Source organism: Lathamus discolor, chromosome 1 (assembly GCF_037157495.1).
Source record: "Lathamus discolor isolate bLatDis1 chromosome 1, bLatDis1.hap1, whole genome shotgun sequence".
Lineage (NCBI taxonomy): Eukaryota > Metazoa > Chordata > Aves > Psittaciformes > Psittacidae > Lathamus > Lathamus discolor.
This window is the reverse complement of record NC_088884.1, coordinates 76566734-76587591: the sequence shown is the minus strand read 5'-3', so window position 1 is coordinate 76587591 and position 20858 is coordinate 76566734. Positions and strand designations below refer to the sequence as shown.

The 20858-nt window shown below is 39.6% G+C and overlaps 1 protein-coding gene across 3 annotated transcripts in view; it reads right to left on the bottom strand.

Moving 5' to 3' along the window:
* Window positions 1-731: 731 nt before the first annotated feature.
* The window catches only part of PTN (pleiotrophin), a 78684-nt gene continuing 58557 nt past the window's right edge, over window positions 732-20858 (bottom strand). For all 3 annotated transcript variants that reach the window (XM_065681482.1, XM_065681472.1, XM_065681489.1), the window contains one exon: window positions 732-7626. In XM_065681482.1, the coding sequence (XP_065537554.1) occupies window positions 7574-7626 (53 nt within the window). In that variant the 3' untranslated portion in view covers window positions 732-7573. The remainder of the gene's footprint in view (window positions 7627-20858) is intronic.

The following is a 20858-nucleotide window of genomic DNA, read 5'->3' as shown; positions in this document are numbered from 1 at the left end:
CTTTTGGCAATGAGTGATAGAATGGTTTGTACATAGTAATTAATTATTCTAACACTTTAACTAACAGTTGAACACAGAAACAAAATGGGAAAAGTATTTGGAACAGAAAGTAGATACTGAAAAAAAAAGGTTAATTGAAGAACAAAAAGAAAGGAAATTAACACACAAGGAACACTACCTGATTTTTTTCCATTTAGTCTATTAATGTAATTTAACTTCTTCGTTCTATTTTTGAGGCTTAATCTTCTGTCAATGAACACACACACCCATTAAAGTCACTGTTTAAGTAAAACTGCTGAGCACGACAGGGCTGGGAAGAAGGTTTTCACACTGCTCACCTGATAGAGTAATTTCAAAAAAAAAAAAAAAAAGAACAACAAAACAACAAACCTAACTCCTCATCTGTATTTGTGTCAATATTACACAGGTTGAAATAACTGTATACTGAAAAAAGCTGCTTTACAGAACGGGTAAGTGTCAGGAATTTGGGGCAGACTTCAGTATACACAAAACAAACAGCTGTTTTCTGCTAGGATAATTTTCTGTCAGATTTCTTTCGACAGACTAAAACTTTTGTGAGTTTACAAATACAAGTGTTTCTGGGACAGGTAAAACCTATAGAGGGTGGGAAATTAGTACAATAAAGACTAAGAAAACCTGGAATTGATTTCAGAATCTTCTGATGTCCTCTACAGTTTCCACACCCAAATGAGAACACGACACTCTGTGTATTAGTTTATTTAATTCTTTATCGCCACTAAGAGCAAGTAAATTATGTTGATACAATTGGTAAACATATACATTCGCTAGAGCCTCCCACAATCCCACAGAGCTAAGGGAAACATTAAGGGATGTTACAGGATTAATGCTTTCATTCTACAATATGGATATATGGCTTTCATACAAGTTTAAAAAAAACTGAAAAGGTAACACACTGCTAGCTTACAAAATCAATATACAAACTGAAAAAAAAAAAAAAAGGAACAGGAAAAAGAGAGTAACCCATGAGAAGACATCATATAGCACTGGTTTAATAGATATATACAGAATTAGAAATCCATTGAACACAATATTCAGGCTTAATTTGTTATTTTGACTTTCATTCCTTCTTTGTGTTTAACATCCAAACTACAGGTATTAAGATGATTTCAGTTTTACTTTATTTTTTCCATCTTTTTTTTTTCCCATTTTCCTCACTTTTTGTGGGCAGAGAAAAAAGCCTTTTTCTGCCTGGGTTTCTATGTTCACACCTAACTGAAGCAGTCCATCCACTCTGAAGCTTTGAACAAAGCCCTTCCACGCACTTGATGTGACAGAAGAGAACATCACTGTGATACTAAGTCCTTTTGGCCATTTCATTGGCATGTGTTTTGCATTTTCCTCAGACACACCTATCCTTAAACTGATATGCTAGTGAGTGGGAAGAAACCTGTCTCTTCATCCTACATACTTTTGTATCCTTGTGTAAATACCAACACAGGACAAAAAGCTCTTTCACTTCTACTTTAGCTTGAAAACATAGTAGCACTATTTGTGAGATACATTTTGAGTTATGGATGCACTCCTTTAATAGTTTTGCTTCCTCACATATGAATATATATGTATTTGGAGACCTGCTGTGCCTGATGATGATATCCTCATTAGGTGGTTTCTAGCTCAAAGCTGCAGCAGTACTAACCTGACTCTGCTTCAGGTCTTCTCAGAAACCACAACACACTCTAGATTATCAGAGCTTTTTCCTTCAGATACAAAAATTTAGATGAACTAAATAATCACAATATGGGAGGTGCAATGAATGACCTAATGAGAAAAGTTAAATAATGTCTTCTTGCCAGCTAGATCAGGGTGAGGCAACTCAAAGAATGTAATTAATTGAATGAAATCAGCTATGGGTAAGACAGCCGTGTACATTCTACTGTACATTCTATCTGTCTTTCAAGCTTTACATCACAGAATTCAGGGCTAAAGCTTTTATACAGTCTTTAATGACTTTCTGAAATGGGAATACTTGGGAGCCTCTGTTTTATCTCACCAGTAAATTCATACATTGGACACATGCTACCAGTTTTGTTTGGGATTTTGTTATTGTGTGGGTTTTTTTAAAGCAAGGTATAAGAACTGTAGGTACAGTTGTTTCATAGGCAAATCACTCAAAAGCCGAGCTATTTAAAGGCTAGGGGTAGGAGATATCTACTGAGTTTTTAGCCATCTGGGACCCCAAGACACTCCACATTTAAGTGGCAAACTGCAGAAAGGGGAAAAGGATTGCACAGCCCCACCAAAGAGATAATGATAGTTGAATATAGTTGAATTCCCACATTTTCCTTGAAATACCTCATTTTTGATCAGGTCAGAGTGATGAGGCCACAAGGCAGACTGACATTTTTGAAGGGGCACAGTAAGAAAATTGTTAGACTTCAGCATCATTTAGATTGGTCCAAAAGTACATACAGTTCTCTGCTGAGCAAGGCAACCTAGACCTTCTACAAACACAAACACCAATGGGGTAGAAGAGACTCTCTCCATGCTCTATTGGCTCAGGCAAGTCTTCCACTATTCCCAAAGCTCCATGTGACATGTCTTCTCCATTTAATCTGATGGTAAAAGAGGGAACAGTGGGAAACAATGCAGCTTCTTGCCACTGTTTATCTACCTAAAGTTTTTTTCTGTGTGAGGGCAGATACTCTTTCACCACTATGTCTACTTTTCTATCATATGTGATGCATTCCTTTCCACCAGGAAGCCTTGCCCAGGCTGAGCTATGACAAAGGTTTTACAAGCAAATCATCCTCCCAAAGAATCCAGGGATTCTTTGCTCATTCTCATATTTCCGTGTTCACTGTTATCTTCTGATTAACAAGTTGCTACTGTGTCTTTTAATCTTAAAAGAACACAATGAGAGGCACCTGACAGCAGGGGCTTGCTGAGCTGTTTTGCAACAATTCAGTGAGAAATGGAGAATACAGCCTCAGGCATGAGGAAGGATCAATGATATCCACAGAAGTTTGGCTGAAAGGTAGAGTGCCTTAGCAGAATTGACAGAAAACCTACAAATACTATAAAAGGTATGGATGAGTGGAGGAAGACAGACAACAGGTATAATCTGTTCCCACAAAGGAAAGAACACAATCAGAAGTTCACAGAAGATGCTGTCCTAGAGAGTTTTAAAAGATTGAATATGAGATACCTCTCCCTGTTGACATACTGCTTCCCCTTCCTGTAAGAATTTAGATGTGAAAGACTACAGTATTCTGTCAAAATGGTGTACACCTCACCAGTATTCTGCTTTAGAGAAGTGTCAGGTTTACATTGTTAATTTGTTGCACTTCCTAGGCTGAGGCAGTCAGGTTGTTTTTTGCCCCACTCTCATCATTGTCATTAGACTAAGGAAAGTCAGATAAAGTTTATTGTTATGTTAAGGGATTTCATTAAACAAATGGGAATGCTACACCACGTTTATCTTCAGACACTGCCTGCTAGCAGCATGGCTAGTTTATGGGGGTTTATAGCCTGTTTCCATAAAGTCTCCGTAAGTATTCACTTCGCCTTAGTTTGTCCTAATGCTCTGTTGTTTTACTTGAATTGTTCATTGCCACATACCAAGTGGTGAAGGATACACACCAAAGATAAAGAAATAAGTAATGTTTTCTCCTATCATCATAGCTTGTACTCCTAAACCAGAAAAGACACACTACTGTCTCTGTTTGACCTTACCTCTGGTTGGACATGTTCTTTTGAGGTTGGAGTGGGACTTGACTTCTCTGTAACGTTCTACATTTGATTAGTTTTCATTAAGGCACAAATCAAGCAAAGCATAATAACCAATGTGCCAGCCACTAATCCTGCCTTCCCTAGTCAAGAAGCATGCAAAAGAAGTTTGTGTAAAATGCTCCTGACTTCATACTTTTCTCTTTTTCACAGTCTCCAACACTGTCTGTTGATATGTATTATCATTATTATTCTTTCATTTCTTCAGTCCAAAATATCATTATGGAATTACAAGATAAGAATCAGTAAGTTATAACTTAGTATCTACCTACATGTACAACAAATGTTCTCACTTCCTGGAGCCTTGCCCCATAGTTCTGCTGCATTCAGAAGTCTGTTAAATATGCCAGGCTGACAAGCAATGGCTCTCTTTCAATATGGACACTTCTGTCAGCAGATATGTCAAAGTCAGAAAACGCCCCGATCACCAAGTATTGTTTTAAATCAAGATACAGACAGGCCTAATTGCTTAGAAGCTTGGCTCAGCGTACTCAGAGGAAGGGAACTGAGCTATACCTAAATTCCCCTAAGTTTAAACTTGATAGAATCCAGAGTCTGGATGAAGATTCATCCTTAGCTGATGTTCAATAACTCATCTCTCTTTTTCTCTAAGAGATTTGAGTGCTCAGAAAAAGCCTTTAAACTGGGGGATTTCCATCATCTCCCCATACCACACTACAGCTGTAGCAAATAAAGATGGAAATCACTTCTGGAGAGGGACATTCATGAAACAAGCTTCAGTTGGTTAAACTAGCTAAGCAATATGTCTATGCTAAGTCATTTTCCATTTTAACAGGATAGCACCAAGAGGGTAAAACATATTGCATCTGAAGTAGCCACCCCCACAGCACTGTCAGACAAGCTTGCCCTCCCTGAGGAGGGAGGGTAGAAGATTAGAAAGCAAATAAGGAGAAACTTCAGAATGACTCAAGTGGAAACTGAGCAAGATAGGATGGGAAGAGGTTTTGTTCATATTCTTGCCTCTTGCTTTCTTGATGATGCCACTAGTGAAGCAACTGCTCCTGTTAGATACCGGGCACCTCCTTTCAGAGCAGACCTGACTAACGTATTCTATTCAATCTTCCTCTGTGTTCTGCCATGAGTTACTTTTATTATCTCCTTCATCACCATGGTTTCCACAAAATGTTTTCTGCTAGGTTTTTTTTAGAAATTTTCTTCACTGTTTATAAACTATGACAGATAAAACTCCAATAACTGTCAACAATAAGATGCTAATACAGATCCAATCATATCTGGCTGAGTAGTACAGAGGAATTCTCGTATTTCACACTCTTCACTAGTAGGACTGCTGTGCTTTCTTCTGGTCCTAACATGGTGATTTTTTATTTGTTTGTTTGTTTTCTGTAAACTCTCTCTATGGAGGCCCTATACCACCATAGAAATATGAGTGGCCTCCTTCAAAAACTAGCAGGAATGTTCTTTTAACAAGCCAGATGGGCAGTTAATCATGAGGGCCATAAGGTGTTGGAAACTCAGGGGAAATTATTTTCTTTTTACTCACAGAGGTGGAAATCAGAAGTTATATCTAAGGTTTGCTAAATGGTAGCCAAACTGTTGGTATCAGCACCATTCCCAACTCCTGCCAGCTCCCTGTGAAACATGGACTAGATTAACCAGTGTAAGACAATGGTGCAACAGTGTTTGCACTCAAAGCTGAACCACTTTAAGTGAACTGATGCAGCATTTAGACAGACAAACCTTTGGTGAGTGAAAATGCTTCTTTCTCCCTTCGCTTTCAATCAGACCTACCAATTCATTAGTTTAAGTCTGAGGCACAAGCACAGGTAGACCTGATTAGACCATGAGCAAAACAAATAGCACCCAGAACCACCCAACCACCTTTATGATTTTGGATTTGGTCATTGCACATCCACCACATGTTGGGGACATATTTAACTATACCACTGGCTCAGGTATGTCTAACAGCATAGTCAAAATAACAAGGACATCAACACAGACTGCAAAACACACCCAAGTCTGGGAAATAATCAGGTGGCTAGTCTACCTTGAGCTATGTGCAGGCTTGGCTAGCTGGCTTCAGAAGGGTTTAGGAACATCTATGGATGGACTTGCCACACTGTGAGTTCAGATCAGCCATACCCTCCATGTAAGAAAAAAGAGGGCAAGCTCTGCAATTGTTATGCATTTTTTGCATAGAAAAGGGGAGTGATGTTAGCCTGGAAAAAGACTCTCTACCTGTCTACAAGCTAATCCCAAGAGAGCAATGTGATTTACTCAGATGTACACACGCTGCTGTGGCTTCACTGAAGTCAGTGGGTACCTGCAGGATTTCGAGGAGTCTATTCATCTTGACCAACAGTCAAGCAATGATTTTGAAATTAATTTGGGGACTAAAAACACATTTCCTCTAAAAAGTCTGGTCCACTGGTTGTTTAGTTTATTAACCAACTGTCTAGCTGGGAACAGACCAGCCCTTTGTTAGATCATTTTTCTACTTGGTGACTTATTTGTTACTATCATTTAAAATAGACAAAATTGAACAAACTGAAAACCAGACGACTATTTTTTTTCCCTGCAGATAATTAAAAAAGAAAACCCCAAAATCACAGAACTCTTTTTACACTGAGTGAAATTTTACAAGGTCTTTTTTTGCTTATATAAAAATGGAGTAAAGAAAAGGTACTGCTTTTATATTTCCCTTCTACTTTACTAACAGAGAAACAAAAATTAATTTCATTCCTATTGGTTTCAAGTCCCACAAGTTGTCTTTTTTTTTTTTTTTTTTTTTTTGTTTAAAAATAGGAACAACTTCTCAGGCAGTTTCCAAATAGATTTCTTCTGTTACTTCCCATCAGACATAGTATTTTTCAAGCAGCTATATTCAAAATCAACAGGAAGATTCCCACCATTACAAAAGGGAGTTGGGTCAAGAAGAATCACAACAATTTCAATTAGATTTTTGTCAAAAAAGATATTCTCCTGTCTGGCAAAATAAACAAATAAAAGAAAGCATTTTTCAGCTTTTATAGGTAAACCAGAGGACACTACCATCCACCAGCAATGATATGCTGCAAAATGGAAGTTTTGCTAACATTCTACTTGGAAAAATCATTGCTAGAAAATAGTGAAAAATTAGGACTCTTCCATGTCCAACTGTTGAATGATTTCAAAATTTTTACTGCTAACATCCAAAATGTGACCAAGGATAGGAGTGCTACTAGTTTTTACCTGGAGATAGTGGCATTTTGGAATGAACAGTCACCACACATCCCCGAAAAAATTCTATGCCTGTAAATATTCAAAAAAATTCCCGCATCCTTTCCTTAAACAAATAATTTCATACAGTTATCAAGATGCAATAAGTACTTAAGAAACAAATTTGGGTTTCTTCAGATATGAGGTCCCAATCTTAAATATAATTGCATCCACCCAGACTCCTATGATCACACAGGGCACCACTGGCTTCAGCAGAGCTCCACATGGGTTCAAGTTCAGCTTGCATGGAGTAACTACCAGACTGAGACCTATGGTAAAACTTGAGAATATTTTAAAAACTTCTACATTGTTCAATACACAATAGACATAATTTTCTAAATGAGATTGGAGTCCTTTATTACAGGCCTCTAAAAGTTGCTGTTAGGGTTATACATTAAAAATACTAAAGTAATAAAAAAAGATTTTTTTTTTTCTGTGTTTGCTTGTTTCCTTCTATGATACCATTAAGCTATAAATAATTTTAGGATAAAATGCCTAGGTATAAATGAAACTGTTAACTGATCATGTTTGCTGATGTCCCTTTCTCACATTGCCCAAGTTGGCTCCATTAATCCAGCATCTTCTCTTGTTTCTTGCCTTCCTTTTTCTTCTTCTTGGATTCTGTCAAGATAACAACAACCATAAAAAATTAGAGTCTAACAGTCACTGCAACAAATTTTATTCAATACCCCGAAACTTCTGCTTGCTTTCTCCGTGTAAGAAGTAATCCTGATTCCTCATTCCGAACAAGGAAAGGGAAAACAGAAGGAAAAGAAATTAAACAAGGAACAGCTGAGGCACCAGAGAAGATGGAAAGGCGGGTGCATGTGCCGTTCAGAATCCTTCCTATCTGAGCAGCTGACCCTGATTGGCATGCAAAGCATTGTCTCAGGAACTTGCTTTGAAAATAAGAAAACAGTAGGCAGCTCCTGGAGAAACCAGGTCATGGCTCAGTGGAGAGCTGGAAGAAAGCTTTGCACACACTATCCACACACATACACTTCTTCCTTGCTTCCTTTCTGTTTCATTGTCCGTCTTAGGCTTTCTCTAAATATAAGAGAAACTCTAGAGTGTGGGGAGAAAGCTCACTTATTTCTTCAACTTCTCCATTGCCAACCCCTTCCCCTTTGTCTGGGACTAACACCTATGTACACTTGAGGAGCCTGGAGTCACTAGAAGCATGGTCTGTCCAGGCAGCTGGTACTGACAGGGTGGCAAAGGGACTAGGGAGCATCTGCTTCTCTGATTAATTTGGGGTAAATAAGGTAATGATGTGAAGGTGCAAGTTAAAGTTTATATTAAAATTACCATTTATAGTCGTATAATACCATACCATATAGTACAAGCTTTCACTGTGCTAAAGGGGAGTGTGGTGTTCTACAGGCAAAGGAAATTCACAGAGGGACCTAAGACATGAATATGTATCACATGTCACCTTGCAATGGGCAAAATAACAGGTCTCAGAGGGAATGTGAATAAATCAAATCCTCACAGATACCACCAAAAAACACAGCACAATAGGTACTACAGAAAGAATGAAACTGAGTTTCTGTGAAGCATCTTTCCTGGAACCAAAACAGCAACCAAGTAGACTCATGTTTGCCTTAAACCAGATGTCACTTTTCTCCTTTGAATCCTGCCTTTGTTTCTTGCTTCTCAAAAAAATACCTCCTCCCCACCAAAGAAACCAAAACAAGACAAAAGAAAGAACCCCAACCAAAAGCCAAAACAAAAAAATCAAAACAACAACAACAAAATAACAACCAAAACCAAAAAGCAAAAACCAAACGCCAACAGAAAACATCTCAGGTTAAATAACAAATATAACCACAAATGAGAAGACAAGCACTTGGCCCTTTAGATGGAACACTCTTCTTTGTGAATATGATTCTTTTCTCTCTGACCAGTTTGCAGAACACAGATAAGCAAGCAATAATCACCTCTTGTAAAACCTTACTCGCATTAAAGCCAAAAGAACTACACTGACATCTTTCAGCTATGTATAGGGCCAGGGTACCTTCGACAGAAGGCAGGCTTAAGTCATCACATTTCCCTGATGGTTTTTTTTTTTTTTTTCCTGTTTGTTAGTGTTTCAAAACAAAATCTTCATCTTTTTCAACATGACAAAAATTGTTTCTGATAATCCTTAGTCAAAGCAAAATAAAATACCTATTTTATGCTTAGTCACAAAATCTGCTCTATAGAATCTTTCCCTTAAAAACTCTTCTTAACATTTAAATGGATAATAATTAAAAACAAAAAGTAATTTTGTTTGAAAATAAGAAAATGAACTATTATTTTTTTATCCCTGCCTTTGTATGTTTGTCGGTGTTTTTGTGTGCTCGTGTATGTATGCCTGCAGTCCAGAGCTACTCACAGAATTTGGCAGTATTTTACATGCCATTCTAAAATGCCACTTATCATTAAGTTAATATCTGACTTGCTTTCAGCTAAAGCTTTTTTCTCCCTACAGATTTTCTGTCTCCCCTCCTATCCTCTTTAATCCATGTTCTCCAGCACTTCCTCTAATTTTCCTCTGTACCACTGAGCCCCCTGGATTCTGTGTATTGATTGCACTCTGACTCTCTTTCCTCACCCCCTAACACTGCGTTCTCTGACAGAAACAGTGGTGGTTTATTAATCACACCAGCATTTGAATCTGCACTATTTAGACCCAGCACAACCAGAAAGACACTCTGCAGACTTCAACTAAATTTACCAAAAGCAAAGCAGACATACGAATGCAGGCCACTAACAGGACTCTATTGAAGAGTATGTGTAGCTCACAGTAGAAGTGAAGTCACCACCAGGCAAAGGTTTTAGTCTGGACTTGTGTGCTTGCATCAGGTTCCCATCTTCACCTGACCTGAGTACCAAACAACTCACTGTTAATCCATCTGCACTTGGCCCCTGTGGGTCTATATCTGCTCCTGCCAGCAAAAGCTCAATTCTGCCCTGTTGTCTACCCTGTGATAATCTGCATATCATCCCAACTGCCAAACCTATCTACCTACAAAGATAAGTGATTCTGCTTTGTGTCACAGCAGAGTAAAACCTTTGTGCTCACTCCTGGGATGTAAATCCTCCAACATTAAAGGTACTCACACCACCACAGCTTAATTTTTCAGACAGGTAAACTGTACTGATGCAAAGTAAATTTGCTCCATGAAACGACATGCATCCCCTGAGTTCTGGTAATATCGAAAAGGAAAAAAAGAAAAAAAACCCAAAACTGCTCAAATATTCCCCAGTCCTTAAGCTCTTCTAAAAATCTTACTACAGACATTAATACCAGATACTGGCCCATGAAGATGTTGCTGTTAATCTTCTCACGCACAGCTACCCGCCAACTGTTTTGACTATGGCCAGGCTACAGACTATTCTATGTCCACAGCTAACAAAATATAAAATTGCTTTAAGATGTACTTTGTTCACGTTTTCTCATTGCTCAGACCTAGTCTTTGCACCTGTGTCATTCAGGCTTTCACCGCCTTCATCTCTGCTCACCCTGCACTACTATTTCAACTTTTATGACCAGCTATCAGCTCAGCTTAAACAGCCACACTGGAATCCATGTCACCCTGATCATCTGGTCTGCCAATGTTTCCCTTCCAAAAGTAACCAGGCTTGACTGAAAGGGTCACCATGCCAGCAGTGCCAGCACTGACGCCATGCTAGGAAACCCTGACCAGCTGAGGATACAATGCCAGCTACCTGAAAGCTCAAAACAGCCCCATACTCCAGCACCAGCTGTAGCCATGTACGGTGAAAGATCCTCTAGACGCCACAAACTGTGACATCTCAATATAAAATTGAAAGGTATGTAGATAGGTAAGTAGAAAGGTATGTAGACAGGTATGTAAATTTGATATTTACAGTGAAACACATAATTTAAATACATTAAATGCTTTATCAAAGGTGTTTCTCCTAGAGCTACCAAGATCAGGGTCAGCAGTGAGGTGGGAGTGGGTGCTATCTCTCGCTGTCTCTCAACACTTGAGGTGAGCAGGCTGTGCAGTGGAGGGAACAGATGAGCACCGTCGTTTGCCTACTGCTCCAAGTGCACTGTGTGTTAGTGTCCCAGCTAAACTGCCCTTCCATTGCTGGCGTGGCTCAGCATATAGCCACACTGAGGAAAGCAGTAGCAGGATCTATGCCTTCCTCTCTGGCTCCCTTCACATCAAGGAAATACTTATCTTTACAATCCTTGTGCATCCTTGCAGCAAGACAAAGGTACCGGAAGAGTGAGCTATGTACGTTCCAGAATATTAATAAGGATGACAGAACAGTTTTTGTGTCTGTGTTAAAACATACACATTCCTCCCTCTCATCCCACAGTAAGAAACTGCCTAGTGGTGCTCTTGCTCAGACAGAGGCTGGGATCCTGGACCAGGGGACACACAAAGAGCAAATTCAGAATACCTTGCTGTCCCTATAGGACTCAGCAACAAGAATTTCACAGACATCCCACTCCCCTCCTGGAACCCAGAGCAGTTCCAGTAAGGTGAAAAAAAACCCCTATGTAACATTTTACAAACAGTCCTGCAAGACAAAACTGTGCCAGTGCACACATACTGGATTACCTAATCATCCATCACCTGAATATGAACAGTTGAATGCCTGAGAATTATTTGCAGGATTAAAGGCTGTGTGGTCATGGATTAGCACTGAACCCACTTCTGTGATGACTGGTAACAAAAATTTCAGTGACGATCTTGCGGAGCAAACAATTTAATTTGATAAGCAGAACTTTCTCTATGGAATTTGGAATGGCAGCAGCCCTCTTTAAATAGTCATCTTTATTCTGAAGACTCATTCTCATTCAGCACAGGAAAGTAATTTTGTCGAACAGAAGCCACACACCATTTGAAGCCACCCTTAATGTACAAGGCACAAAAGGGAGGTAATTACACTTTAATGGAAGCCAAGCTTTCTAAACCAAGATTTGCAGGTATTTATTTTCATTTGTTGAGAAGAAGGTAACAATTCACTCATGGCACTTCTGAACTCCTGTACATAAAAGGCAAGCAGTGTCCCCAGAAGCAATACAAATTATTCAAAATAGCAAAAGCTGTACTGATGGAAGGTTAGAGTGAAGAATTTCAACACCAGGTGTTCAGGACGCAGTTTTGTCAGGAGCTAACATTCAGTGCCAATGAATACAGAGGAAGGCAGCTCTTCTGAAGGGCTCCCTACCTCTCATTGGGGAAAATTTTCCAAAGCACCTGGCTGCTATAGTGAGGGGCAATGGTGCCACTGGGTGCAGGGAACTTCTGAATTTTGTGGATGAAATGCCAAGCCATATGGAAGGAAGCAGTCTTGATGTTGATGAAGTCAAGAATTTTATCCCTGGGTGAAAAAAATCTTACCCTAGAGAGGCTTACTCTGCTCTCTAGGAACAGAAACTGCTATCTTATGATTTCCATGGTTATAGAAACAAATCCCTTGATTTCTGAAATACCCTTTAATATGGTATTTCTTCTGCTTCTAGAGAGAGAATCTTTCATGGCCATCTAATTCCTTTTCTTCCTATTTTTTCTGCACAGCATTTATATATTCCCAATAGTTTAAGAAGGAAAAACTATCTTACAATAGCAGTTTTGTTCCAAAATGAGCTCTTCTCAGAGCAACGCAGTCCTACTAGATGGAGAAAAGAAAGCAATACTCCACTAGCTAAACAGCAGTAGAAGGCAAGTCTCCAATGAATCAATGACCTTGATGTGGCTTTTACTTCATTAATATATTAAAATTTATTGTATTGCCTATACTTTACCTCTGTGCTGTTCAATGACTTTCTGTAGTTGTGTTTCCCAATTTCTCCACTCTTCCAGTCACTCCCCTCCAGTACGTTTTGTTCTGCTTCTTGCTTTGCTAAATTTCGATTTTGAACAGACTTGGAATTGCTCCCAGTTGAGCACAAGATGAACCCAATTCAAACTTAAAGGGTGGAGCTAAGCTGTATAAGACAGGAAGGTACGCTGTGATGTGCCTTACAAATGGGGAACACCTAGATTTATGTCTGTAACAAACACTAACGTACCTGATAAAGGAATGGACCAAAGAGCCGCTCATGGAAAAAGTTTCACTCATTTTCTTTCTCATTGGAATTGCAAGAAGAAATAAATGCAAGGAAAAATTAATCCAATTCATCTGAAATAACCTTAACAGTCAGACGGCATTGCTTGAGCCTGATCTACAGATGCAAGACATTTGAAATACTCCCTTTACTATCCTTACTGAAATCAGTCAGAAATTACAGGTAAGGTAATTGGTTGAGACCAAGGTTTTTCATCAGAAAGTTTTAATTTTGGTGATTTTCTTCAAATATTGGGAGAAAGTGTCAAAATTGCCTAGGCAAAGGCACACAAAACACCACAGACACACACGTATTCTGATTTTGCTACATGGCCTAATTGCCCGAAGACAAAGATCAGGAAAGCTTCATCTCATTTTCTTTATGTCTGGGTCACACGTACCTAAGATGTTAGAGTCTTTTGACTATGTACCCAGAAAATTGCAATGGATAAACTTTCCAATCAAAGCCTGCTTTGCAACTGGAGACTGCTGAAGGGGTCTGGCTAAATGAAAAGTGACATCCATAAAGTAGCTCACATTGCTCTTCTGTTTGCTTCTTCCCATCTGCCTATGGTACGTTTGTACTGTTCCTTCTGTATGGTATGAACTTTCTGTTCTTTGTCATGTTCTGTGCATGAAGGACCCAGTCCCAGCTGGCCTTTCAGGCCTCTTTCTATCCTGTACACAAGATCCCTCTTAACGCCAGTGAGACAGGTGCAGGCACAGACTAATAGAGAACTCGGTCTCTGCATTCGCATGCCTGCAGGAGACTGCTGAGAACAAAAAGTATTAATAGCCTGACTAGAGTTTGGCATACACCTATACAGCAAAAAAATTACATGTTGCAGCAGTTTATATGTCACACTGAGATCTAAATTATATATAAATACAGTTATTTATCAGAAATTTAGTTGTGATATACTGTTAATAGAGACCCTATTTTACTTACTTAGTTTTTGGAAACCAGGCATACACATTTCTCAGCTGTGCCTTTTGCATCTGCCCCAGATGGGATCTACACTCTGGGCACAGGACACAGGCTTGGCTTTGATTAGTGCTCCACACTGAAAAGTCTCCTGCAAAACTTCAGCAGTTAACACAGACAGAAGAAAAGATAGAGTGATAGCAAAGCAGAAAATGAGATGGAGGGATAAAGAAGGGGAAAAAGCTTGAAAGGAAGGGAAGAAGCAGAAAAGGAAAGGAAAGGACAGAAAGGAAGGAACAGGGCTTTCTGTTTCACTGCTGCGAACAGTAAGGAGTGTAAGCATTTGCTGATGGCATATCTTTTATCACAGTAAATCCCACAGCTTCAGGCATTTTCATGGCTCAAGGGCACAGACTAATGCCAAGGAGGCTGACTGCTTTTGCAAGCCAGGAAAATGAGACAATGAGCATGTAACAGAATTGGCACGCAAAAGGCGATTTAAACTTTCAGCCACAAAGGTCTGTATTAAACCATAACAGAAAGTCCTGCAGCCACAAAGAGGGTTAAACAAGACCATTCATCACATCCAGTTTTTCATCTTTTGGGGCAGCAGAATAAAACTAAAAAATCTGAAATATAAACCAGGAGGTGAGAAAACATTAAGGTCTACCTTTTTCAAAAATACCTGTAAAAGTGGCAGAACAACTAAAAATTGAAATATATTCCTTTTTTAAAAAAATATTTCTCTTTATCCCTCTCCTACAAGCATTTCCTACTCCCTGGAATCAGGGTTGTGTCAATCAGATTGATATTATATTAGGATCTAACAATGCATTCAAATTATTTATCCAAACAGTATAATTTTTCAAAGGTACAAAAGCAGTCTCAAGGGACAATACAGTGCAAAAGCTCCAACAAACATATAGAAAATGGAAAAAGAAAAAAACAGCATTAAAATACATCTAAACTTTATTAGTTACAGGTTGCACTGGTAGCCTACTAGCAGCTTGAGGGTGCTCCACACTGTACCACCATTATGTTAACTTTTTCTTACATGACTTACTGTTGTTCCTACTTAAATTGAGAAAAATCGTATTTCCCCATCCTATGGCCACAAGGAGCCAAATCCCAGAGATAAGTCTCAGAGCCTAAAGTTCCCAGTGAGTTTTACTTCATCCTGAAATACAGGCCTTGTCCTCAGACTAGCAAGGGGCACAGGGAAACACAACTAATCATTTAGTACCCAGTCTCACCCCTCCAGACTACTGTTTCTTCTCTTGGTTTTCACATTTCCCAGCTCTATAAGGCATAAATTATTCATGGCAAAACTGCCTCTCACAATGTTTATGCAGTGCTTAGCACAATGGCACCCTTTTTCAGCTGGGGCCTCTGGGCACTCATGCAATACAAATAATCATGATAGCAACAATAATAACAGCCAGCTATGCTGTTCCCACTGGGCATCCACTGCCATTGTCTTCCCCCAGAGGGCTCAGATCACTTTATTTCACTGCAGGCCCCTGGTCAGTGCAAGAGGCCATTCTTCAATAAACCTGCCTCATCCTCTAGAGCAAAAGAAAAACCTCCCAGTTTTGCCTTTCAGGTTTTTCTTTATCACAGCTGTTTCCTAATATGAGAAAATCCCTCATTTTTATATCTAATTAGTTTCAGCAGATCCTATTATTCAGCCTCCTGTAATACTAATTATTACACTAGCTGCATGCTTGCACGACTAATGAGTTACATTAAAGATGGGGAATTCTAAAACCTACAAAGGGAGATGTAGCACGAGTGTGATGCTAAAACAGGAGACATCAGCATCTCTCAAACAAAAGAAAATCAGAGTCCTAACAAGTAATTTCTTCCCCCCCTTCCCCAGCCCCCCCAGCTACTCTTTAGGAGTAGACGTTTCGTTGCAGCACAAAGGCAAAGTCGAGGGAAGGCACCCCAGCAAAAGCAGACTGTCCAACATACAAAATGGAGTGGACCACAGGTGGTTCTTTCTGGTGATGCAGCACCCAGTTTATCTGAGCAATGAAGAGCTGCCTATCAGGAGAGCAATTCATTCAGACAATGGCACTGTCAGCTCCTTGAAACAGCACCAGCCAAAGCACAGCCAGCCTGTCCTGGCAGGGCACTGTGGGTAACATGTCCTCTCTGCAGGTAGAAATCAAGGCTGCCACTGTACCGCTCAAAAACCACACGTTGTTTTCTGTTCCTGGCACCAAAGTAAAGACAGGGATATACCTGATCATTAACAAAAGTCCAGTTCCATGTTTTGACACCAAGCTCCCTAAGAAGACACAAGATAAGTCAGTGTTTGACGCTGACTTAAGTCCACTGAGATTACTAATGTCAAAACCAAAGATCCTAATTAAAGACTGCAGTTCAGTCACCTTGAAGTAAATTCTGACAATTGTAGGCTAGGATAAAAGGGAGCAGCAGCTACTAGTCAGAGCATGGAGCTAAGAGTCAGCAACTCCTAGTTGAGGTAGGAATTATTATTTCTATTTCACTAAATTCCTAAGTAAAGCTCTTCAAACAACATGAAATTATTAAAACCAGACAGAGTGAGTCTCTCCTCCACTGCAGTAGCACGGACACCTTGCTAAACAAGGGGAACTGCAGAGACACCTTGCTAGACTCTCAATCGCTACACCTGATCCGCATTACATGAAAGAGATTACAGCCATTAACTCAGGATGTTTTGCCTTCATGTGAGAAACCTTTCCAAACATTGCATGTTGGAGGATGTGATCTTTGCGTGCCACCCCAATTATTAAAGACAACAGCAGTGCAAGCAATGCCAACTTTGACAACCTTATTTGGAACTGTTTTCCTGCGTGGACTGAGCTGAGTAACTCATAGAACTGAAAACCGATCAAAAGGTGGGAAGGAACATTTATTAAAAAGAACTAAATACAGCCAGGTGAAAAAAAAATTACCAGAAAGGAGCATAATTCAAAAAATGAAGGGTACACTGCAGAAAGAGCAGGCAGACTGCTTATTCTATTTAATTTTACCTTAATCAGAAGAATAAATAGGTGAAAGTACAAAAGTTATCGGGAGAAAGAGAAGAATGAGAGTGATGGAGAGAGTGCAAAAAGAATTGAAGCCTACCAGGCAACTCAGCTCAATAAAAATAAATTCCTCCTCTCTCAGCAGTTAAAGCAAAATGTTTCCTGACTCCTGACAGTACCCCATTCTTTTACTTTCTGGCTGGCTGGAACATGAACAACCATCAGTCAAGTTTGGGTGGCCACGAAGTAGGCCAGATGGAGTATGTCGGAAGTGTTTTCTGCTCTTCAATGCAAGTTGGCCATTATAGCAGCTACTCGACAGAAGTACCTGAGTCTTTCACATCTGTCAAGATAGTTTAGGGAGACCTTGAACATCCCCGGCCTTGCAGACACTGATTAGAATTGTGTGTGCTAGAGGAGGGGTGGCAGCCTCCATGGGGATTTTCTGATAAAAAATAGCCTTTCATCCTTTCCAGCCTTTGTGACAGGCTTTCTCATTACCTCATTTGTGTACTAAATACGCAGACCACAGTGTCTGGGATATCACTGTAGCTGATAACCTTTCTGTCCAAATATTCAAGAAAAAACAACAGTTTTCATCCACTGTTTACTTTAGCACAGCAGCCCAGGACTAAGCTATTCTCTTCCAATCTGAGAACACCTCAGCAAAGCCACGGAGAAGAGCTTGTCAGAAATCCGGACAAAATTCAAATTCCTGATTCATCATCTGCTCCCCCTTAAGACCAACATACAGCAGATTCTCACGCAAGCAGTGAACTCCAAAATGACCATGTCGCAGATTACAATCTATACTTAGAATCAGGCGCTTGGATTAAAATAATACTGAGACACAGCAATGCTAATAAGGACATTTTTTTTTTTTCCTAGTTTCCAAAATAATGAGAGCACTTCAAAAAGATTTTAAGGTTTTTCCACGAATGCTGACTAATGATAAAACAAATCCATAAGAACACTTAGATCACCAGTTTATGAGGCAGGCACTGATTCCTGAGGTTAATGAGTATCTACCTCCTTGTTTAATTTAGCAGAAGTTTTGCTACAGCTCATAGAAGCTCCTGGAAAGCCAAAATATACTTTAACAGAAAATCTGCAAAATGGTAACCCTTGGGATTTCACTGAAGGCATAATTTTCCTTTCTGTTAAGCACTGATTAAACTCCTTTGAAACAGCAGTCATCTTCAAAACTGTTAGCTGAGAGGAGAGACAGACACAGGATTCATCCTACCACCAAAGCTGCTGCATGTTCATGAGCTGAAAAGTGGATAAGCAACAGGAGAGCAGCAGTTACAAGTAGCATCCATTTATTTGTGTTTTTTCTCAAAGAACAGAGAAGGTGAGGAGGAACTTTAGACACCAAGCCAGAGTAAGGATTGGGCAAGCCTAGGAGAAATAATCTGTCCTACCCAGACATCTTCTTGGCTTCTTAACTGTTCAAATTAATTAACTTTTTAAAAAAATATAAGAGTTAGGGAAAATTCTGACAATCTCAGATATCTACTCCACATGCAAGCAGTGATCAAAATGAACACATAGGTTATTTAGTGAATGTAATAAAGGAAGTATTACAATGGTATTTTCTGTTTCAACACAAATCTGTTGAGAAGTTGGAATACTGTGTACAGTCCAGTCTCTTCATCTCAAAAATTATTTTCAGTAATAAAAGGAATTTAGGTAAGTCCCGTAGAGTATGAATGGATTAACTGTTATACAATAAAACACTGAAGTTAGAGGTTCTATCTTCAGAAGACGGCAAGCATCAGTAGTAACAGGAGATGCATAAAACTGCAACTGATTGGAGAAGCCAAATAGGGGCTTTCATTCACCTCATTTAAAACATAAAATCAGAAGGAAAACTGATGTAATTGAGAGATTACAAACATGACCCAATTGAAGGAAAATTCCAGCTCACAGGAAAGGAAGTTAGAGAAATAATGAAAACCATTTTTCTGAATATACTTGGTATTTTCAGTGTAATATTCTCAGTCAGTTGACATCTCCTTTTGGCACTCCTAACCTATTGCTGTCAGAGATGTATTCAGTGATGCAGCTCTTGAAGCATATACCAGTCAGGAAAGAAATGTTTAGCAGTAAAACAGATTCTTTCAATCAATAAGCCCCCCACTTACTGTTCTGCCAGAGCTCCCAAACGCAAGAAGGCCACTGCTCTGCTACTCCAGGCAATCACAGTACAAAGGGGTCGCACCTGATCAGCATTTATATGTCTATCTATGTTTCAGTACAGACCTTATGCAGCACTGTGCCTCAAAACAAAAATGCTGTTTCCAAGTAATGTATAATATGCTTTTTCTTTTGCAGTCTTGAGCCACTGGTGCAAAGCTATGGGTGGAAAGGGAGCCTAATACATATCTGCAGTTCATTCCAAAGGCTCAGACAATAATCTAGATTTTCTTATCACCAAAGAATTAAATTGGGTCCTATTCTAACTATATACTGAATTCAGTTTGATTTTTCCTTTATCTACATATGGGTGGAGACTTACCTCCAACCTGCAATTTCCTTCACCTCAGGAAGGAAACAGACACTCTCAATTCCAGCCAACATGTCAGCAGTCGGATTTTTAACTCAGAAATAAAGTTCAGTAGGGCACAACATTTCACACAGTACTAATCTGCTTGACCTAATTTCTTACTCTAGTTCTTCCCTACTGCTGCCAACATAACATGCAGTGTAGCTCCCGGGTACCCACAGATCTGCACTATGGAATTCTTATCCTTAGCTCAGGGCCCAGGCAGGCTGCAAGTGTGTGACTTCCTTGCATGATGTTCCTACTAATGCCAACAGCAGATGAACGAGCAGGTGGCAAGCAGGAAGATGCTGTGAGATTTCTAATGCAAATAAGGAGAGCAGAATTTCTGCCACAGTTATTCTGATAACATACCTATGTTTACATGTACTTCTCCTTTTGCATTCCTTCAAATGAAATGAAGCCAGGTTTCCTAATCAAGTCAAACCACATAACTAGGTTTGCTGCAGTGAGTCCCAGCCCAAGTTTCAGTCTCAGCTACAACTCATTCATATCTAGAATGAGTAAAAGTTAACTCCAATCCAGCAATTTCACAAGCGCTGCCTTTAAAGCTATAACTTTAAAAAGACCCTGTACCACCCAAGAGCATTGCTCTCACAAAATAATGCTGTATCAATGCTCTGCTTTGTCTCCCTCTCCCCTCTTCTGACAGCCATTGATAGAATATACAGACCCAGGGAGAGCAAAACAAGGCAAAAGGCTACTAGCAGGTCCAGCTGCAGAGGTCTTCTGGTAGCATAAAAGGAAGCTTCGGTCAATAAACTCCCAAATGCCACCTGGGTATGGAAATTTACTCAAAACGAAAAAAAAAACAAACCACACCAAAAATCTCTCCCAAGGAAAAGAAAAAGGTCCTTCTCCCCAGACTAAAAAACAATGAAATCAAAGACCTTCCTGCCTTCCCACTCAAATGAAGATGTTTATTGCTGCCAACTCAACTAAATCAGCTGGTCTCTGAAAATCTAGTTTCTAGCTGTGAAATATAGTTTCTGCTTCACAGCTTGTCATTATCTACACAGGGTCTAGGCTAAGTGCTGATGTAGTAACTCCATAAATGTCGTGTGGGGAAGACCAGTTACACCTGTACTGACTGCAAAGCAGACAGATGCATTAGCACACCCAGAAAGCATCTGCAGCCTCATCAGACATGTCTCTGGTAGCACAAGCAGAGCAGGCCACCTGCAGGTACTCCTCACTCAGATCAATGGTGCACCACCATCAACAATTTGAAAATGGCTCATCCCTGTTGCACCTGTCACTCCTAATC